Source organism: Chelon labrosus (assembly GCF_963514085.1).
Source record: "Chelon labrosus genome assembly, chromosome: 5".
Lineage (NCBI taxonomy): Eukaryota > Metazoa > Chordata > Actinopteri > Mugiliformes > Mugilidae > Chelon > Chelon labrosus.
In genome coordinates, this window is record NC_140341.1 from 6,872,383 (window position 1) to 6,894,485 (window position 22,103).

The 22,103-nt window shown below is 43.5% G+C and overlaps 1 protein-coding gene across 1 annotated transcript in view; it reads right to left on the reverse strand.

Moving 5' to 3' along the window:
• Positions 1–92: 92 nt before the first annotated feature.
• zmym2 (zinc finger, MYM-type 2) overlaps positions 93–22,103 on the reverse strand; it is a 33,671-nt gene continuing 11,660 nt past the window's right edge. Inside the window, exons 4-25 of the mRNA XM_084544853.1 lie at positions 21,511–21,665; positions 20,328–20,476; positions 20,033–20,195; positions 18,637–18,849; positions 16,450–16,600; positions 16,183–16,298; positions 15,762–15,887; positions 14,350–14,500; positions 14,011–14,183; positions 13,750–13,915; positions 13,575–13,603; positions 13,272–13,413; positions 13,060–13,181; positions 12,812–12,962; positions 12,542–12,700; positions 9,505–9,629; positions 9,220–9,400; positions 8,978–9,120; positions 7,681–7,795; positions 5,668–5,910; positions 3,783–3,921; positions 93–3,137 (exon numbers count right to left, since the gene is read on the reverse strand). Coding sequence (XP_084400979.1) covers positions 2,879–3,137; positions 3,783–3,921; positions 5,668–5,910; positions 7,681–7,795; positions 8,978–9,120; positions 9,220–9,400; positions 9,505–9,629; positions 12,542–12,700; positions 12,812–12,962; positions 13,060–13,181; positions 13,272–13,413; positions 13,575–13,603; positions 13,750–13,915; positions 14,011–14,183; positions 14,350–14,500; positions 15,762–15,887; positions 16,183–16,298; positions 16,450–16,600; positions 18,637–18,849; positions 20,033–20,195; positions 20,328–20,476; positions 21,511–21,665 — 3,371 coding nt within the window. The 3' untranslated portion in view covers positions 93–2,878. The remainder of the gene's footprint in view (positions 3,138–3,782; positions 3,922–5,667; positions 5,911–7,680; positions 7,796–8,977; positions 9,121–9,219; positions 9,401–9,504; positions 9,630–12,541; positions 12,701–12,811; positions 12,963–13,059; positions 13,182–13,271; positions 13,414–13,574; positions 13,604–13,749; positions 13,916–14,010; positions 14,184–14,349; positions 14,501–15,761; positions 15,888–16,182; positions 16,299–16,449; positions 16,601–18,636; positions 18,850–20,032; positions 20,196–20,327; positions 20,477–21,510; positions 21,666–22,103) is intronic.

Genomic DNA, 22,103 nt, shown 5'->3' on the forward strand with positions numbered 1-22,103 from the left:
CGACTACCTCGAGTAGACCGATTCAGTTTAAACTCTTAGCACGTGGATATTAAACCTTGCAGCGTCCAGGAAGAGGAAGGACGTTAGTTTACTAAAGCAAAGTAATTTGGCAAAGTTCCTATTCAACGTCCAACGTTCAAGTCTGCAGCGACAAATCAAAACAGCGTCATAAATGGTTAGAAAATGAAATCATTTATTTAACATGACCGTATCAGCAGATCAGCCCACACACATAGCATCAGACTCAAGTCACAATCACTCACTTTCAGTATATACAGATAGGCACATTCACATTAGGCGTTAAAGCCGGCCACAGCGTCTCAACTGTAGGTCCAAACCCGTGGCAGGTTTGGCTGCTGCCTCCGAGTCCAGCAGGGGAGGGGAAAGAAAGAAAAAAAATAAAAATAACAGGGTTTAACGGAAATCTTCTCATCCGGGATGTCGTTTTATTTTTTTTAAATGTTCGCAGTCTAAAGTTTAAAGGTTTGCACACCGACGTCAACCGCGTTCTCCACCTGAATCCACCGCCGCTTGTTCTAGAAATGTTACGCTCCAGGTTCGGATTGAGAAATAAAATCGGGGGTAGGAAAAAAAAACAAAAAACAAACAGCAACTACACTTTAAGCTTTAGATAAAATAAAACTCTTCCCTGACTTTGTTCTGCAGTTAAATCCATTTCAGAGCACAGATGAGGCATGTCTCGTATCTCGAGGACTGGTTGAGGAGAAGTTAAGATTTAATGTTTTGTGTAAATCTCATTGTAATGACAGAAGTAGAAAACAAATCAACTTCATCAGAGCAAACACAAGTTCATCTTTAAAAAAAAAAAAAAAAAACGAGGTTGTAACACATAAATAAAAAAATATGACAATGGATAGAGGAGAAACAAAATCCAACAAATTCACGATAAACTTCAAGGACACTCGACAACAAGTGTTCCGCTTCTTAAACTAAAACCGGTCGAGAGGAAAACTAACGGTACAAACACTTGGGACAGAAATGAGCAAGACTCAGAACTGATCGTTGCTTAATCCACGTCCTTCATGTTGAGCCTCTACGAAAAAGAGGTGAGGGCGCCGGACTGAGAAGGAAGGAAATGGCACCCTCTAAAAAAATGCTATCCCAAATCAGGAGAGGATACGGTGAAACTAATAATAAAAAAAAAAGAAATAAATAAATCAGTTTCTTTGAAGGCTTTGTCAGGAGGCGGGTTTTCAAGCTTTCCTTTTTATCCCAAACCACACAGCGTCCCTCTGTGTCGACTCGAGGAGATATTTACACGTCAAAGCGACCCAATCTGGGTTTAGTACACACGTAATGCTACATCGCATGAATGAAGGTTCCCCTAAAGTCCTATAAAGAAACGCAGCATGTCGGCAGGTAGCCTTTTCGGCTGCACCACAGCACGGCGGGGCGGGGGCGGGGCGGGGCAGGACCGTCTTTTCCTTACCCTCTTGGGCTTGAGTTCCCCCCGTGGTGCAACGCTTTTTTTTTTTTTTGCCTGAGAGGAAGAGCAGGTGAGCTGGATGACGGGAGGGAATGAAAAGCAGCCAGGTGAGAGAGCGAGCGAGCGAGCGGGACACAACAGGTCATGGCCTACGCTGCCTTCGAAGACATGCTGGAAAGTCAGAAATTCCACCTTCGTGATGCAGTGGAAAACACAAAAACTCAAGCTGAAGGTTTTCCACCGACAGGAGCCGAGTTTATTTTGTGATGGTGTGATGCTGGATTAAAACAAACAGGTTAATTTAATAGGTTTTTTCATGTCTTTACTGGCCCAGAGGCGAACGGTCGGTGACCTTTGAATCCCTCTGATCTGGTCGGAGACTGAACTAAAACAGGAAGTAAATGTTTAGGTTTGTGACACGCCTCCTTCTCCTTGCATAGAGTTTCTGTTTGAACTGAATCCGTGAAAGCGAAACAGTTTATATTCTGGTTTTAGCGACTGCATAAACTGATACGGAATGAGAATCTGCTGTGTGAGTTCGCTTTCCCCGCCAATTCTGCGAAGAAATGCCACGAGGCTACTGCTGCAACTTCTCGGCCCAGAAGTTAGCTCCTTAACGCTGTTTTTTTTGTTTTTGTTTTGGTGTTTCCAGGCCAAAAAGTCTGAAAGCCGCTGGAACAAATGAAATGTTGAAACCTTGTAAGGGAAGTAGCATTTGACCAAAGTATGGTAAAGCACTGATGGCTTCGCTAAAAGTTCTGCAAGTAACAAACACGACAAACAGCTGCTAAAAATCCTTCTCCCTGCAACTAACGCTTCTAGTCGTCGAACTACCGCCTGCGTCAAAGATGGAATTTCTTCGAAGTGTGCACGCCGTGAGGTTTTTGCAAATACAGTCTCCCAACTCTTCTTTCTCTGGGTTTTGGTTCCGGTTTTGCTTCTCGACCCCTAACGCTACCGCAGCTCGGCGAGGACGTGAAGCCCAGTGACGGACAGCGAGTCCTTCTTGCGTCTCCTGGTGGCTTTGGACAGCTGTGATGTTCTAAGTTTACATGATTTGAAGCTGCTGCTGCTGCTGCTTGTCCGAGCGCTATAAACACGCTGCATCTCAGAGTCGTCGGTGGTGGTAATTCGCTGAGACGGCGAATTCTGTCTTTTCAGATATCGTGTTTTACCTGAATTTGTTTTATTCTGAAGAGCCAGCGACGGCTCTTCTCATCTTCCTATTAACCCTGTTCCCATCTGTGTCTATCCTCCTGCTTCCTGTGTGAGGTTTTGGGCTGTTCGCCGCCGCTTTTCTCTAACTTTCTCTATTCTGGACGTCCCTCACCAGGAGGAAACAGCGAGTCAGAGTGGACAGTGAAGAGGACCCTCTGCTTCCTCCTCTTCTTCTGACTGTTCAGGCTTTACTAACAGAAGTCCGAGTGATTCTTACTCCCCCCCAACTGCTTCACCCCCGTCTTCCTCCTCCTCCTCCTCCTCCTCCGCTTCGTCTTCTTCCCCCTCCTCTTCCTCCTGCAGGTGTTGTCTGTCTGTGTAAACGTCCCTGACCAGGAGGACTCTGGTGAGGAGGCTCTCCAAGATCCGTCGCTCCAGCGGCGTGGAGCTGAACCACAGCGGGTCGTCGGGGCCGCAAGCCGGGTCCGGCTGAACGTAGAAGACGTCGAGGCGCTCCCGCAACAACGGCGGGCTGGAGGGAGGGAAGGAGGGAGAAAACAAAAGGGCAAGCAGAGTAAAGGAGATGGAATAAAAAGAGAAGAGGTCAGAGGATGAGGGGAAGAGAAAGGGACAGTGCGAAGAGGAAGCAGGGGTAAATAAGGGAGGTGGGCAAGAGAAGAGGGAGAGCAGTGTTATTCTACAGTTTAGCCCTTGACGTCCCTTTAATACGTTTTAAAACAGATTATTTTAAGTCCTCATATTTAAACGGTCAACACTGTGGTTCAGGATGTGAACAGCAAAGAGTTTTAATCACAGGACTTGTGTAAATCTGACCCGTTTACTGAATTAAAGATAGATGGTTTTAACCGTTCATTGGTCTCAGGCTCTAAAATGACCTTATTTTGGGATCTGAGCGTTGTAGCGGCATATTTCAGCCTTTGTGTTTTAAATCGCCAAGCTTTAATCAGCAGATTGACAGTTTTGATGTCAATCCTCAGAATTAAAAGAGAAACGGTACGTTGTCTCTGAACAACTCCTGGAAATATCAAATATTGTTCATAATGAGATCTGAATGCAGACCTTCAGTACATGCTACTGGACAGTTTGTTTCAGAGCAGAACTCAACTTCAGACTAAATTTCCTTTCGTTCCTGCGCCAGTAAAGACAGTGAACCCACCACTTGGATCTGTAGAGTTCGTAGAGGTGACAGTCGAGCTTCTTTACGGGGCAGCGTACACTGGAGCCTCCCGAGCCCTCGTCGCTCTCCCGATCATTATCCTCCAGCTTACGCTTCCTCTTCCTAGACTCTGGTTGCACTGCACCAAAAAACAAAAATAAAGCACTATTCATTCACATATTCGGCGTTTGCACCTAAACATTTGGGATTTGACCTCTTTGGCTATGAGGCCACTCTGGGTCATCTGTGGTGATTCTGATTGAATTCAAACCTTTATGCTCACACTGATTTTTGTCTTTCAAAGAACAGAGTCAATACTTTTACTTAAAGCAATTTTTGAGCCGTTGATTGAAACAGTTCACATGCAAACAGCTGCAAATTAATTGCATTGTTCTTGTGTGCTAAATGTACTTTAAAAGGGGTATTTATCATGTTTTTATTACTTGTATCGGGTACGACGGGTTATATGTTTTATAAGCCTTTAAGATAAGATAAAGTGCTTTATTTGTCATTATACAACGTATACACTATACATCATACAACGAAATTACATGGTCGGATGGAGGGTTAGTCATTGTACAAGAAGGTAAAGGATTAAGAGTGAAACATCTAAACAAGTGTCATAAAATCAACAAAAGAAACCACAGGTCAACAATAATAACGTAAAATGTGAATAAAATTGTGCAAAATTATAACTAATAAATAAGTAAAACATTGCAGAGCAAGTTTTGGATTTGACAGCATGATGGCTCACTGGGAGAAATGTTTTTGGTTTGTTTTTTGCACTGGAAGTTGGAGATTATCACTGCAACAATCCAAAGCAATGACAAATACCATCAAGAACAGGGGTGTCAAACATATGGCCTGCGGGCCAAAACCAGCCTGCCAGAGGGTGTAATCTGGCCCGCTGGCATGAATTTGCAAAGTGCAAAATGTGGAAATTACATAGACTATTACTGGTCTAATCTGTTTGATTAGCCAATTAGTGATGTTCAAGTTAACCTATCGGGGTAACCAGGTGGATGGGGCCGAGAGGAAAGAGACGGAGCAAGAAAGAAAGTCACCGCTAAAACTTAGTTCAATAGGCTATATTTATTGTGATTCAGTATTTGTTTGCTGGAGAGACTGGACACTCAGTCGGAGCCTTTTCCATCGGAAATTCTACTTAATTGATGCTAAACCATGACCACACTGCAATTTGTTGCTAGCTAGCTAGCTCCTCGTGGACATTTTCATAACATACCTGTTCTTCTTTGCACTAAAACAAAGCGCAACATTTGGAGTCATCGTAATTTATAGGTTATTATACTATAATGTTACTGGTCCGGCCCACTTGAGATCAAATTGGGCTGAATGTGGCCACTGAACTAAAATGAGTTTGACACCCCTGATCTAGAACATTCTTCAATATGACCATGAGGTCACTGCACGCTGAAAGAATATGCAGCATCTCCACTATCTAACTATTGTGGCCTCTTTGCTGAGGCCAATAAATATTTGAAACTAGACTTAAACTTCCACATTCCGCTAATTTTATCACCCAGTATAAGAATGTTCTGACAAAAGCTTGAATTTTTAAGTATCTGAAAGATGTCCATCCCCGTCTCTTGACTTCTGGCACATTTAACTCACTGAGAGACTATAATTTGTGGATATGTTCAGAATTTTAGCAAATGTCATGAAACCTAATCACAACAAACGACACCTGGAAAAGTTTTCCCCTGAAGCTGGAGGCTCACCCAATCTGTGATAGATAAAATGTGGAGTTTATGGCTAACGTTAACAGTTCAGAGAGTAAAAAGAAGTCATAAACAGAGCTGCCAACATCCTTCATGTGCATATTCATCAGTTTCTATCCGGTTGCTGCGTGTTTTCCGTTGCTCACCATGGTGATCCTGAGAGATGGAAGGCACACGGATGCAGACGGCGGTCTCCTTGGTAACAGGATGGACGGTGTCGGGGCCGTAGACGTTGGCGAAGGAGAGGCGGAGGTGCTGCTCCACGGTGCGCAGGCCGAAGTATTTGGTGTTCAGGTAAACCAGGGAGCGCAGCAGAGCGGCGGGACTCTGCTCCCCGAGCTGCTGGCTGCTCCACAGGCTCCGCTCCTCCACTCGGCCCCACAGAGAGCCTGGAGGGAAAGACGCAAGAAAGACACAAGCGTCTGAAGCCCCGTGTCCACAGTGCTGATAAAGACAACGTGGTACAAACCGTCTTTCTGTGGAAGCAGTGTCCTCATATAACGTTATAGTGCAATCACAAAAAAATCAGGATGTGAACAGCAGAAGAGTTCTAATCATGGGACACTGCCACCAGTTGGTTTATTTATATGGACACTAATGTTCCTCTAATAATCTGGATAGAAATGCCTCATGTGACCACCTCAATCAGAACAGAGTGACACGATCAGAAAGCATTTTAATCAGATGTAGAGGGGTGGTGTAAACCTTTCATTATCCAATCAATAGGAAAATATTTAAACACGTGATCTGATCATTTCTCTCTGGTTGAAAAACATTTATCCTTTCTCTGTATGTTCATTACATGTTGGGTTAAAGGGGAACTACTGTTTTTTTACAACCTGGACCTTATTTCTAGCATAAAATACCATCGTTTACTCACCAACATCACTTTTGTTTCATTTGCACTTGTTCAGGAGATAATTAGATCAGCGTATATCCATATAGTGGGAGTGACTGGGGCACCGAGATGCAGCCTCTAAATAACGAATTATCTACCGCGAAACTCGTTCATTTCACCAATAATTTGTTATCATACGCTAGTGCTATTCCCCGTTGAGTCCGGAGTTACCCGTTATCATCATCTGGGGTCTGTAGATAGACCCAAAGACCCCAGATGATGTCTTCTGACCCGAGGTCACCTGAGATGAGGTCATCTCTGAGCACCGCACGCACCCGCGATGGTCGGCTTGTTTAACTCCGGACTCAACAGGGAATAGCACTAGCACTATTGGCGAAATGAACGCGTTTCACGGCAGATAATGCGTTATTTAGAGGCTGCATCTCGGTGCCCCATTCACTCCCACTATATGGATTTACGTTGATCTAATTATTTCCTAAACTTGTGCAAATGACACCAAAGTTATATGGGTGAGTAAACGACCGTATTTTATGCTAGAAATAAGGTCCAGGTTGTAAAAAACGGTAGTTCCCCTTTAAATATTAGTCAGAACTGATGGACAATGGTCTCCACTCTCATACTGAATGAATTCGGTGTAGCCAGTGAATTTAAATCTTTAAAATGTCGAGCAGATTCACTTAAGGCTAGCTGTCTCAATCAGAAAATAGTACTCCTCGTTGCCAGGTGAAACAGCAGAGCCGTAACCAATGTAACGAATGCTGCGATTCCGTGCAAACGTCAAAGAAGAGCTGGAAGTGGAAGCCTGTGATCATGTAATCACTTCATTACTTAATTTTTTACAATAGCTGCTTATTAAAGTCAAGTGGGAGAAGACGAAGCTTATTAAAGTCGAGGAATTATAAGGGATATTTGCTTTATGGATCAATTTACCTTAATTAAACAGCTTTAGACGGTTATAATTAGACGGGGCTATTTAAGAAGGCTTAAATTAACTGAGTTTCTGTTTTTAACTGCCATGCAAATGTACACACACATATGCTGTCAGCATGGTCAGGCTGAACCTCCTAGAAACACAGGAGCTAATGAATGCAGACAATGACCAGTGCTGCTCAAGGGGCCCCTTTTGGCGAAATATCTTTTTTCTAGTCGTCTTTTTTTGTCCTGAAAGTCGTAAATAAAACTTATCTTCAAACACACTTCACCCTCACCCCGTCTCAAAATAAATCAATCAATCTCACTCCAAGCTAAGTTTAAAACTTGAGGCCTGATCATAATCAGCGTGTCGTGTGGCTGCACTCACCATCAGGAAGCACACTTGGCTGCCAGTCCTTCAGGACCTTGTTGAGCTCCTCTCCAAACTGCTGGTAGCCCGGGTCACTGAACAGATCATCCTTCCGGCCTCTGGCGTGGAGATGCTGCAAATACAAAATTAATTATAGATTAAAAAAAATAAATAAAACAAGCTTCAATCAGCGGTTGCTTAAAAAAAAGTTAAAAATTTTCGTGTCCTCATATTCAAATGATCATCACTGCTTTTTCAGGATGTGAACAGCAAATGATTATAATCAACGGACACAGAAATCTGAACAAATGAATAAATAAATAAATAAAATGCTGCTGCTCCAAGTTCCTCTGCAGAAAAGCTCAAGTTATCTCATTTAAAACAGGGATTTTCAAAATGGAGGAGCGAGTAGCAGCAGGGCCCAGACACATTGCAAAGACGTTTTCAGCTATTTCAAACCAGATTATTAATCCGACTTCACATAAATTGATGCACTTTCACCAACAAATTAAGTCACTCTTACATCTTTCCTTTAGGAAAATCCCTCTCCAGAGGAATTTAGACAATCCTGAGCTCCAGTCTGCAGCCATGCTGTGCTGCTGCTGCTCGCATGTGAGAGGAGGAGGGGAAAGACTGTGCAGCAGGAGTATCTGTCCTACTGGAAACTCGCTCTGACTTTGGTTCCTACCTCCAAAATGGCCACTTATAGGAAACCAACAGTTTACAAAATGAGGTGTGCTTCTACTATAATAATAATAATAAAAATATCTGTGGAGTGCTAGACTAAAAATAAATGTATTCCAAAAAAAAAACAAATATATATTGAGACAAAAAAATGACTTTTGCGTGAGGATATGTCACTATAATCTCAACAAATGAGTCTGACAAAAAGAATGGAGGTTTATTGAGCGTCTACCTTTAGCTTTTAGCACAGAGGGAAGAATATCACCTATTGCTGGTGGAATAACTTTGGAAGTCCTCAATTATGAGGACTTATCAGCAACTTCGGAAACAAAAATATTATCTTATCGCCATGTTTCGGCCGTGTTTGTTGTTTATGTTCAACTTTGTTCTCCTGAAACACTTAGAGGTCGCATCTAGTTCACTCCAAGCGGGATAAATCCGACATCCCAGCTTTCTAAATGCAGCGTTATATCCTGCATTTAGAAATTTGTGACATGTGCTACCATACATTTACATTTATCAGAAAAAAATTACTGCATGCAAGTATTTATATCGTTTTAAATTGTGGAAATTTTTGCATAATTTGAAGATTTTATTATAAAGAAGAGCGTTTCTGGGGTTTGATACCGACCTGCTGAATCCCCAGACACAGGTAGAGGATGCTGTCTGGAGAGTAACGCTCCCCGCTCGGCCGGCACACCTCCCTGACGAACTGCGACAGAGCCACGTTCAGCTCCTCTGAACTCAGCGACAGCAGGTTACTTTTAGGCCGAGCTGCAGGACATGGAACAGACATGTGTTAATCAACAAACGTCACATCCAAGCAACGCCCCCCCCGGACCACTGAGCGGTACATGATCGGGTTTAGCTCACCTGGCGTGGAGCCGTCCTTTGCTTTGGTGTGATCTGATTGGTCGGAAGGAGACAGCGCCCAGCGTTTCCAGGCATTGACGCCGTAGCGAGCTTTGAGAGGCAGCGATCGTCCTTCTGAGGGTTTGCTTGTTGGGGTGGAAGAGGAGGACGAGCTCTGCTCTACCGCCTGCCTCTTGTTCCCCTGCAACACAAACACCGTCTTTACTGAGCAGTCGGGTTCATTTAGCCGGTGAAACATATACAAGCGTCACATTTATGAGTTTGCGTGTGCGTTAAAACACATACTTGTCTCCTCGGCCGTGGTCGAGGGGCCGACTCCTCCGGCTCGTCCTTCTCCTCTGCCAGGACCGGAGGTAGAGAGAAGCCCATGTCCTCGTCCATTCCCTCCAGGACCGGAACAGGGTCTGGGGCTGAGACGGGACAAAACATCTGTTAGATTATCTTTTTGTTTGTATTTATAAGTAATATATACTTTAGATTCGGGGTTTTATGGACTGTGACAGCATTTACTTTAATGCTTTATTATTAAGATATTCAGGATCTTAGCATTTTGGAGTGAAGAGCCTCGGGCATAGCGTTAGAGAGTAGGGCTGGCTATCACAACTGATTTCCTGAATCAATTCAATCCGATTCATGAGGTCCTGATTCGATTTATTTAGCGATATTTCAGTTTTGACAGAGATTTTCACAAAACCAGTGTCATTGGTTTGTTTCTGCATGAAAGCACTGTTGAGCCTGTTAAAATGCAGCTAATTGAGCGTCAAAGGGAATAGTTCCCTCTCTAGCATCGCCACTTGCTGATCGTTTTGGTTTATCATTACATGTGTTTTCAGACTGTGATATTCTATTCTACTATCTCCAGGTTCAATCTTTTCATTCAATAAATTTGAGAAGTTGAAGATGTTCTTTGATTTGGGCCGCGGCTTGTCGTTGAGGTGTGATGTTGGGTCCTGAAGCCAGACCAGCTGAGAACCACTGCTCTACAGGGACTGTTAATGCAAATCTACTATGACCTCTAAAGGCTCTTTATTTTGCATCGGTTTCACTTCTAGTCAAATCAAGATTTAAATACAGGGATGCATTGTGTCAGGCGCACAGAGGTAATGACGGGCGAGAAATCATCTCTCTCTCTCTGGGAGTCATCGAGGTGAGAACGAGATATGATACCCCGCCATTATAGAGCATGGATTCCTCATCTACAAGCACGTTTCATAAAATCATGTTTCCAGAAAAGCAGACTTGAAGCAAAGTGTGACACACGTTACCACGCAAATCTCCAGGCTGACTCATTTGCTTGTTGCCACTAGTTTAAAAGCGCTTTTCATTCAAACAGACCCAATGTCCTGCAGGTGAAGCTACATGAATTAGTAAATGTGGGTTAACGACGGCAGTTTATTTACTAAAATATTTTATTAATTCAGTCTGGATATCATCACGGCCTAGTGGGAAAGAAACGTGCCAAACCTTAAAGGGGAACTACTGTTTTTTACAACCTGGACCTTGTTTCTAGCATTAAATACGGTCGTTTACTCACCCATATAACGAGCGTGCGTCGCTCAGAGATGACATCATCCAGGTCAGAAGTTAGTAGGTCAATCTACAGACCCTGGATGATGATAACAGGTAACTCTGGACTCAACGGGGAATAGCACTAACGTATCATAACAAAATATTGGTGAAATGAACGAGTTGCGCAGCAGATAATGCGTTATTTAGAGGCTGCGTCTCGGTGCCCCATTCACTCCCACTATATGGATATACGTTTTATGCTAGAAATAAGGTCCAGGTTGTAAAAAAACGGTAGTTCCTCTTTAAAACCTCTACCCTGATAGGAGTGATGACAGCAGGTCCAGAAATAACCAGAGGGAGACATTTTAATACTGATCTATTAAAAAACGAGGAGTACTATTTTCTGATTGAGACACCTAGCCTTAAGTGAATCTGCTCGATATTTTAAAGATTTAAATTTACTGGCTACGCTGAATTCATTCAGTATGAGAGTGGAGACCAAGATGAAAACACATTTTCCATCAGTTCTGACTGGTGTTTAAAGTGGAACTACTGTTTTTTTTACAACCTGGACCTTATTTCTAGCATAAAATACGGTTGTATACTCACCCATATAACTTTGGTGTCATTTGCACAAGTTTAGGAGATGATTAGATCCACGTATATCCATATAGCGGGAGTGACAGGGCACCGAGACGCAGCCTCTAAATAACGCATTATCTGCCACGAAACCCGTTCAGTTTACCAATATTTTGATATGATATGCTAGTGCTATTCCCCGTTGAGTCCGGAGTTAAACAAGCCGACAGTCGCGGGTGCGTGCAGCGCTCAGAGATGACATTATCCAGGTCAGAAGACATCATCCGTGGTTTGTAGGTCAATCTACGGACCCTGGATGATGGAACGGATTCAACAGGGAATAGCACTAGCGTACGATAACAAAATATCGGTGAAATGAACGAGTTTCGCGGCAGATAATGTGTTATTTAGAGGCTGCGTTTCGGTGCCCCATTCACTCCCACTATATGGATATACGTTTTATGCTAGAAATAAGGTCCAGGTTGTAAAAAACGGTAGTTCCTCTTTAAAACCTCTACTCTGATAGGAGTGATGACAGCAGGTCCAGAAATAACCAGAGGGAGACATTTTAATACTGATCTATTAAAAACCACCAGTCATTCACTATGAATGAATGAATGAATGAATGAATGGATAAGAAGGACTTCAACATTTTAACAATTATCAAGACATGATGTTAAAATTCTTTCTTTTTGGTATGATGTAAACAAACGTTTTTGTTGCATTGCTTTTAGCAAATGATGAAAAGCGATGACGATAAAATGTGATTAGTCCCAATTAAATAAAAGAGAGTGAAAAACATCAAGAGGAGCGAGGAGAGCTGAAATCTGAAGCTTGAATATGAAATGCTTTAAACTATTACTTCTTGGTGTTAAGTTGCTTTACCATCATCGCAGCGTCTGTTCCTGACACTACACTAATAGCGAGGGCTGGGAATCGCGTCCGACTTCCCGATTCGGTTCATCTCAGTTTAAGATTTTTATCTTGTCTTATTATTGTACCTCAAGTTTTATATCCTGCATATTTCTTTCCTTGGTCGTCATACTATTTAAATCCAAAATGTCGCCTCACATCAACACACTCCTAATCTTGTTGTGCCATCTTGTAAGACTAGTAACACCAAACAAAAGTCTCAGGAAACGAGAGAAGATATTTAAATTTCATCTTTCAAATTTAGACGGGTGTGAACCAGATCACCGATCTCTTAAAACCACCAGCATCATCAGGGGTTTACCTTGAGGGAAGTCTGCCTCCAAGTCCAGGTCGGGATCGTACTTCTCTTCCTCCTTCTCCTCCTTCTCCTCCTCCTCCTCCTCTTCTTCTTCTTCCTCAGAGCTGCTGCTGGAAGACTCCTCTCCTCCACGCTCCCTCTTCACCTTCACTGCTTTCACATCTGAACATACAGACAAGTTAAGTTTCCACTCTCATCATACGCTGCAGATTTCTTGCATGTGTGCTCTCTACTCAGGATCAATCGAGATATCCAACTCTCTCAAAAGCAAACCTGGCTTCTGGTCCTCTGCGATCTTCTCGTCCACGGGGAGCGGGTCCGCCTCCAGTGGATCAGACGGCACCTTGTTTTTCAGTTCAGTGATGGTCTGGATGATCTGTTCTGCCCCCTGCAGGGTGGTGGGCATGAACACAGGCACAGGGACCTGGACGGGACAGATAATAAAGCTTGTGTATCATCCACAGTACGTCTTTTAGAACGAATAAAACCATGCGTGTTAACAAAGCGGACTCGTGTCTTACCGGTACAGGCAGGGAGAGTGGTGTGGGAGTGACTTGGGAATACATATTCATAGGCACGGGGATGAAGACGGGCACCGGTATAGGTACGGGAATATACTCTCTCTTCACGCCGTCGTCTACATCTGTGGACACGAATATGTCAGGATACGTATTAATGTCAGAGTTGCACATTTGCTAATGCTAATGCTATAATATAGCTCATAGCATTTTACCTGTCTGTAATAGTTTGCTCTGCATGTGGGGCTTGCAGTAGGTGGCCTTGGTCAGCGTGAGCGGTTTGCAGAGCACGGCCTTGTTCTTGACGTCTCTCACCAAACCTCCGCCAGCATACGGCGCCGTACTCTGGTTCACCAGCTGCAACGTGCAGGAGGAGACGTACGGGTTTATGTGCAAACAGTTTTAATTTTTGCCAAAATCGATGTTTGTTTTAGGGATGCACCAGTTTTTCGGCCAAAATCTTTCGGTGCATCCCTAGTTTGTTTCAGACATCTTTGCAGTATGCAATTCTTTCTTACCCCAAGTTTGGCCCCTTGGACGTCTAAACCTGTAAGAGGAAAATCAGATGCATCAAAGCCTTGCCACTTGGAATGTAAGTCAAGATGCATGATTTCTTTCTTTTTCTGTGAGGAAAACTTTCTTTCTCCACTCCCAAATTAATTTCTATCACAAGAACATAAAGAAAACACTCACCCACGCTGGAGTTCTCCGGTCCTTTCTGTGTGACCATGATGGGCTCGTTCTGCTGGCAGTAGAACTTCAACAGACACTCCTGGTCACAGAAATGCTTCATCTCCGCTCTCCACATCACGGACTCCGTCAGGTTGCCCTGCACCTTACAGCAGTCGCACCTCGCCGCCTAGTGGCCACGGGGGGAGAGAATTTCAGACCATTAATAAGAGCGTACCTCTACCTACAGCACATATTTGTTTATTTTACTACACATGAGCAGACCTTGTAGTACCAGTCGTTGAACTTCTTGGCACACGGCTCGCTGCAGAAGTCCCGGGTCAAGCCGCCGAGCTGCCGGGTCACGCCTCTCTTACAAAGCTGGTTGCAGTGGTTACAGCTCACGCACTTTAAACCCAACCGTTTGATAAAATCCTGCTTAAATAGTAGCTTGCAACCTAGAAATAGAAGAAGAGATATATAGAAATATACTGGAAATCACAATGCATTAAACACACAAATAACAACGACCACATGTTCCCGTCACTGGCACTACTTCACAACTGTCAAGAAAATTGCTCTGATTTATCAAGAGTCCTACAGAGTCGAGGTGGAGATCAGTACCTTCGCTGCAGAACGGCCTCTTGACTCCGGAGAACTTCACCATCTCGTGCAGCGTCTTCTCCTCTTGGCAGTACTCGCAAAACGTCACGATGCAGTGAAGCTTCTTGTAGTCCTCACAGCACGTCTTACTGCAGAACTGGTAGACCTTATCCTGGAGGACGGAGACGTTTAGATTAACGGACGATAATGCAGGTATAGAGTTTTGTTTCAGTCCGTCTTTAAATCATCGTAATAACGCAGATATTGGATTTAGAGACAAACGGCAGCAGCCTGTGCAGATCATGTACATGAGCGCTAAACAAAATGCTTTTGGACAAACGTATGTAATAAATCTAATTTATAGTAAACAGTTGACTTTCAATCTAACTTTAGGAGCTACTGCTTATAAAGTTAAACTAGTTCACGTTACGTCTGGAGTCTTTTCCTTCAGGTTTTGGCCAATTCTCTTTAAATAATTCTAAATCACAAAAAAAATCAAGAGCACAAACTTCGGGTAGGGATGCACCGAAAATGCACTTTCGGGCCATTTCCGGCCGAAAATTGCTGCGGTTGTTGCTTGCACGTGTTGTTTCAGCGAAAAAGTCAGAAAATTTATTGCCGAAACAACGCGGCCGAAACAGGATGTTGTGATGATGCAAGCAACCACCGCAGCAATTTTTGGCCGGAAATGGCCCAAAAGAGCATTTTTGTTTTTTTGGCTGAAAATTTTCGGTGCATCCCTAACTTCAGGTTTTAAAAAGTCGCAGTAACGTAAATTTTATTAGTGAACAACACAAACAGCTTCTCATGCCGCATGAGTTGTCCGAGCTGTTTTCTCCATCAGGTTAAATTGTGAGATGCTTTCAGGAGCAATAGGAAAAACAAGCACAACGTCGTTTGAAACGTGCAAAAGTATTTCCGATTCATTACGAGGCCATGGCGGAGTAAATTAGAGCCTGGCAGGCCGCCGTAGTATTAACAATGCATGGGAACCCTTGGCCTTACACTCAGTCTGAAGTGATAGAGGCTATGTTTAAATGGACCCAAGTATTTGACTTATGAGAATAAAAAATGCCTCATAACAACCTCAATCAGAACAGACTGGTCTGATGAGAAGTAACCGATGAATCCGATTAAGAGAGGCGGTTTTCAGCAGGAAAATATTAGCTCCTCAGAAGCATCGTTTCTCTCTGGTTAGAATAAATCCAATCATTCTGAGCATATTTGTTCCACGTGGGGTAAACATCAGGTGAGGAGTTTCCAGGAGGGACGGAAACATGGAGGTAGAAAAGCAACCAGCTGTTCAAACAAGTGTCTGAAGAAGTGTGACTGCGTGTAAGTATTTGCATTTGAGTAAGCAGAAGGAGCCGTAGCTACAGTTTAAAGCACATTATTTTGCGGGACCGTGTGTTAAGATCAAAAGCTGGCCTCACCTCCCACTCCAGGATTTCAGGCTTCAAGTTGAACACTCCTCGACAGTAGTTGCATTTCAGCTGGACGGTGTTGTTTGTGGTGGAGAGAGGCGTCTGTCCGTTGGTGGCCGTTTGAAGAGTAGCATTCTGTAAAAAAAATATTTGAATACATAAATGCTCTTCAATAAATAATTAAATCAAAAAAACACAGCCTGTTCTACTGAGGCTTTGACTTGCAAATGTCATCATTAGACTGTATGGAGTCATACACCGTGATAAAGTCGTGACAGTTTCAGTTTCTCTCATTAATCTGGGTTTTATTTTTGTCCCTATCAGCCATAATGATAATCTTTAATGTCCATAAAAATCTGATCACTGACACGATCAACTATTTGCATTTATGTTTTGTACAAGAACCCGTATCTGTGTCTTCTGTCCTCACCTGGAACTTGGTCACACACTGAGAGCTGCAGAAGTTGAGGATGTTTCCCTCCGGCAGCGTGGCCTGATACTGCGGTAACGAATTCCTCTTGCAGAAGTGACACGTCGGCTCCGTGTCTACGCAAAGACACAAGACACATTAAAAACGTAAATATGTCAGTGACGAACTTCTAATCATGAAACAATTTGTGAATTCGGACTCAGAACAGGACACACTAGGGACACACTAGGATCCACGGACAACGGCGCATGGTGCACCCTCACTCACTGATGAAGGAGGTGGACGCCAGCTTGCCCTTGTTCATGCAGTTGACGGAGCAGTAGGAGCCCATGGTGCCGCTCGCTCCGAGGCTGTGCAGCACCTCGCCCGTCTTGATCAGCGTTTTACAAGTCAGGCAGCTCGCAAGTTTACTGTGAACCTGCAGAAGAAGAGAGGGAGAACATCAGAACGACCTGCGAGTCAAAAAGACGTTAATAATGATTTTAAAAAATTAGCTTCGTAGGGTTAACGCTGTGTTTGTTGTGAATGATTTCTGGTGTTTACTGAGTTGACCCTGACATGTGAGCATTACAGTATCAGAGCAAAGACAGCTTATCTTCCTTTGTCTTATCACTTAAATAAACTCTAGCATCAGCCGTGCAAAACTATTATAGCGTTACTTGATAAGACAAATAATTTGTAATGGAGAGGAAAATGAAATGATATCTTAGTGACAAAGAGTTTCCTCAGCGTGAAGCTGCACTTACTGAACTTTAATTTTTCTGAAATTGATTTTCCAGTGGTGATTTTTTTTTTTTTTAGATAAATGTCAACTACAGAGCTGGTCAGAGAATTTCAGTCCACCAGACATAAAGCACATACCTCTACGCTAGAGTGACCAGATGTCCCTGATTTCCGAGGACAGTCCCCGCTTTGGATGACCTGTCCCTGGCTAAAGCTGTCCCCGAAAAAGGTCCCAGATTTAGCGTTTTATGAATGAGAAAAAATAAAAAAATAAAAAAATTCAAGTAGACTGTAAACAGCAGTTATTACAGTAGCCGGTCGCGGTGGTTCAGCCCGTTTAATTTGCATAAAACTCCGCTTTTATCAAGGCTTCCATCAGGCAGCTTTTTAAAATAAAATTTGCCTTCCATCAGTCCTAGCAACGTGCTTTACTAAATACAGTCAATGGTTTTCATCTGATTCCTCCATTTTGGTAGCCGTTAGCCACACAGACATATATACATGTATATTGTATATATGTCTATGGTTAGCCGAGCTCTGACGTGTGCATCAGTATAATCGGTGTACAAGGAAATTGTGCACTGACAAAAGTTCCGCGACGTTTGGAAGGAAAACTGCGATTAGAGACAAGAGCCGATTAATAACGTCACTCGCCGCCAAGTGGTCAGGGGTGTGAACTGCAATCTGGCAAAATGACGGATGGCCTTCAGATTTATTCGTCACAGTTTAAAAAAAAAAAAGAAAAACGGTCAATGACGGAAAATATTCAGTTAACGCGACCCCTGCTATTACTACTACTACTACTACTACTACTACTACTACTACTACTACTACTACTACTTTATTCCTTTTATTACTTTTAGGAAGTGCTAACAACAATGTTGAAAGCCACATTCCTGCTGTTACATTTGATTATTATTGTTTAAATATGAACAATATGTAAAAAAATAAATAAATAAATGAAACGGTAATTGTCCCAGTTTCTACATTTCATCCTGATAACATATAAATCTTTTTTTATCTCCGAGTTGGAAATGTTCCCGGATTTCATTTCAGAAATCCGGTCACCTCACCCTACGATCATTAAACACGACTCGATGATGCACAAACCAGCCTGTTGTTTGAATGTCCTACTCCAGCAAATGACATGAATCCTGTGGTTTCCAGGTTCCCCAATAAGCTGCTGTTGCCAAGCAACCATTTAAACCTCCAATTTTGGGTATATGAGTTTAAAAAGAGATCCACTGACCCGTACTGTTCCATTAGTAATGCACATTATACTGATCTGATATGAGAATAGTGATCCACGTTCCTATTCATCGTCCTCTGACGTTCCTTCTCTCCAACAAAATCAATTAATGTATTTTTTTAATGTCTGTATTTGACAAATTTGACGGATTTATTCTTCTCCGCACATTATTAGAGCAGCCATTTTGCTTTCGGTGTAGATTTTGCAGACAGACTGAGCACTGGCTCACTCCCAAATTGATTCAAGGACTATTTTTTTTGTCTCACTACTTGTGTTCCTTCAACAGCAAACATGTCTTCTATCCTAGGGGGCTAAGACGACTAGTTTTCCGTGTGCTGTGGGGACAGTTTCCTGAACAGAAACTCTAACGTGGAGGAATGTAACTGGCCATCAAAGCGGGGCTGTTGCTGCACATGGACTCCAATCAGACGCACTCGTGGCCTGTGGTCGGGTGGGTGGGTGGGGGGGGGGGGCTACGTCACCTGCTTGAACTCCCTGATGCAGTTCTGGCAGCAGAAGCGCTTCTGTTGGCCGTCGACCAGCAGGAAGTGGTTGGCTGAAGCTCGGCTGGGCAGGTAGTCGCCACACTGCTCGCAGCAGTTCATGATCAGACCGTTGGCCCTGCGGTAAACGTTGAAACACGTGTCGCTGCAGATCTTGTGGGTCACGGTCTTGAAGCTAACCTCGTGCCGGATCTGTAGATGGAAGAAGATGATAATAAAAAAGGCTTCTTCTGGGACCATTTCATCTCATCACACACCTCCGACAAAGAAAGATGGCCCATCTATGCATGAATGTAAGGTTATGACTGTAACCCTGGTTCTCTGATTATCATGAGTGCGTCACTATAATCTCTTAAACGGAGCTGAAGGAGAAAGATGTTTTAGAAGTTAAGTAGAAGTAAGAAGAAGTATAGATAAGGTCGTAGATCAGAGGTCTTCAACAGCAGGTCCGCGACCCCTAGGGGGTCAGCGGAGGTACTGCGGGGGGTCACGAAAGTTTTGGTTGATTAGACGTTTGTTTTACATTCCCCCTCCAATTCTTTCCACAAATTTAAATGTCTTTAAATACATGTATATTTAAGTAGGGGGTCCCCACTCCATCTCTCCATCAGTTTGGGGGTCCTTGGCCTGGAAAACGGTGAAGACCCCTGATGTAGATAAATGCCGGATGGTGACAGGGCGTGCCGAGCTGAACTTTTTGCATATGCTGAACTATCAACAAAAAAAAAAACTACTGCGGCTGCTTCAGTGTTTAGCAGGATTGTTTTTTGGGGGTCTTTGCATGCGGTGGCCATGAAGATCCGGTGCAAATACACCTAAAGGAGCCGTGGTGAAATGGAGAAGAAAGAAAGAGGGCAAGAAAGGTCAGAAAGAGTGAACTAGAGAAGAGAGAAGCCGGACGAGATAAATATTGAATGAAGGAGACCTGAGGAAGAAGACGGCAAAGGAGAAAAATGCAATGAAATGGTGGTAAAACAATGCACGGTACCAATCAATAACCAACAAGAAAAGTAGAGAAAGGAGGGATAAAGGGGATATTTCCTAAATTAAAATAAATCTGTGAAGATAGGGATATAAATTATGAAAGTATGATGAAGCCTAACGCAACTAAGAGTACACAGCCATGTTAGCAGCCCCGAGGCTCTTTACACTGAAAGCTGTAATGATTTGTGCAGTCTGAAGCCTGATATCGAGTTTGCATTTGCTACCAATGACGAAATTTACGCCAGATCATTTCATGCTGCACGGATGCAGAAACCATGGATTGGCCTTTCTCCATCACTGGAATCCAATTACGCGTCGTTCTGGTTAAGACTGACCGATCAACAGACAACAGGGGAGAAAAGTGTCGACGAGCGTGTCCGACAAGACTGACCTCCGTGAGCTTGCCGCAGACGGTGCATTTGGTTTTGAGGCCTGATTTCGGAGGGTTCTGCTTGTTCTCGTATGCACCCAAGCAGCCGGTGCTGCAGAACTCCTGGAAGGACTCGCTGGAGTCGACCTGGGCCACGATGGTACCCTTCATGTTTGTGATGTCCCTGGAAAAAACACAAACGCAAATGAATCAGCTACAGAAAATGTGCATCAATTAGTTAGAATAGCAGCTCTCCTTCTGTATTTAATGGTTGATTCATAATTAAAGACAGGAAAATAATTTAATCTTCACTCACTTTTTGCACATGGTGCAGCTCTTCTTGGGGGCGGGTTTGTGTGAGAAGGCAGACAGACAGGTGGTGGAGCAGAACAGGTGTGTGGAGCCTTTACGCTGGTAGGCCGTTTGGCCTTTCTTCAGAGGCTTTTTACAGTTAGCACAAGTCACCTGGAGTGAACAAACAACAAAGATTCAACTGCAGGGAAGTTTTACAACGGCCGGCGAGTAATCTGTGACTTATTAACCATCAGTTAACACTACAACTATTCTAACAGGGAAGAGTCTGAGTCATCCAGGTATTAAAAGTAATAAAAGCTAAAACTAAGGCAGCTGGACTTGGTTTTAGTTTTATAAATCAGTGGTGTCGTTTAGATTAATCTAATTTGGTTCATACATTTATTCAGCATCACAGCTGGTTCAAATTTAATTCATCAATAATACAACTAATAAGTCAAGAAATTAGGTACAATAGGTAACCGATAGGGAATATACCACCCATCAGGCATATCATTATGACCACCTTCCTAATATTGTGTAGGTCTCCCTTGCGTCTCCAAAATGACTCATCAGAGAATGGACATGGGCCTTCTGATGGTGTCCTGTGGTGTCTGGCAACAGAATGTTGTTAGTGGGGGGGGCCTTTAAGGGGAGGGGCCTCTGTGGATCATCCCACAGATATTTGATCAGTTTGGGATCTAGTGAATTTGGAGGCCAGGTCAACACCTTGTGCTGTTCTTCATGTTTTTTTTAGTTGTTCCTTAAGTGTTTTTGTGGCTGCATCCTGCTGGGGATGGCTGCTGCCATCAAGGAGTGTCATTGCTATGGGGTGGGGGTGCCTGGTCTGGTCTAGGTGGGTGCTACATGTCTAAGTAACATCCACACCAATGAATGCCAGGTCCAGAAGTTTCCCAGCAGAACATTGGATTGTCACAAGATGGTCAATGAATCAATCACTTCTCCTGTCCGTGGTCATAATGTTGTGGCTGATCGGCATACTATAAATCGTCTTCAATCTCAGTATTATACTGGTAGTGGAGACAGAATCGCTCACAGTGACTTCTATTACAAATTGTGTAAATTTATGTACAGCCACTACAGTTTTAACTGCAGCCACAGCGTCATTAATTTAATGAATGAATGAACGGTGACTGGCACCCGAATGTTTCTAACATATGCTGTCAAGGACCAGAGCGGAGGATCACCTTGACTGTCCTGGGCTGTGGCTGGGAGCCTGAGGAGGAAGTAGACGAGGAAGACTGGCCTGCAGGTTTGGGTAGCGAGGTGGCGGGCGACGGGGAGTCCACCCCCGTCTGTTTTTGGTTGCGGGGGACTGAAGCCGACTGAGAGATCCACGAATCTGGAAAGGGGAAGAGACAGAGCAGACGGTAAGTTTGAAGAGTATGAGGGGAAACATGTGTCTCTTTTGCACGGTTTTGGCTCTTGGTGCTACACCAGAAGAGAAACAACACCATCAACGGGCAGTGTGGTTGAACGGGAGCAAGCAGTTGAATCAAAAGTAGGGATGCACCGGACATTTGCTGCGGTTGTTGCTTGCATCATCACAACATCCTGTTTCGGCCGTGTTGTTTCGGACTTTTATCGCCGAAACAACACGTGCAAGCGACAACCGCAGCAATTTTTGGCTGAAAATGGCCCGAAAGTGCATTTTATCCAGTGCATCCCTAATCAAAAGCACACAAAAAGGTAGAATGAACACCTGAAACTAAATTCTGGTTGTTAACAGACCCTAGTGATACGAGTTTTAGGTGTGCATCAACCACAAATGTTTCCAAAG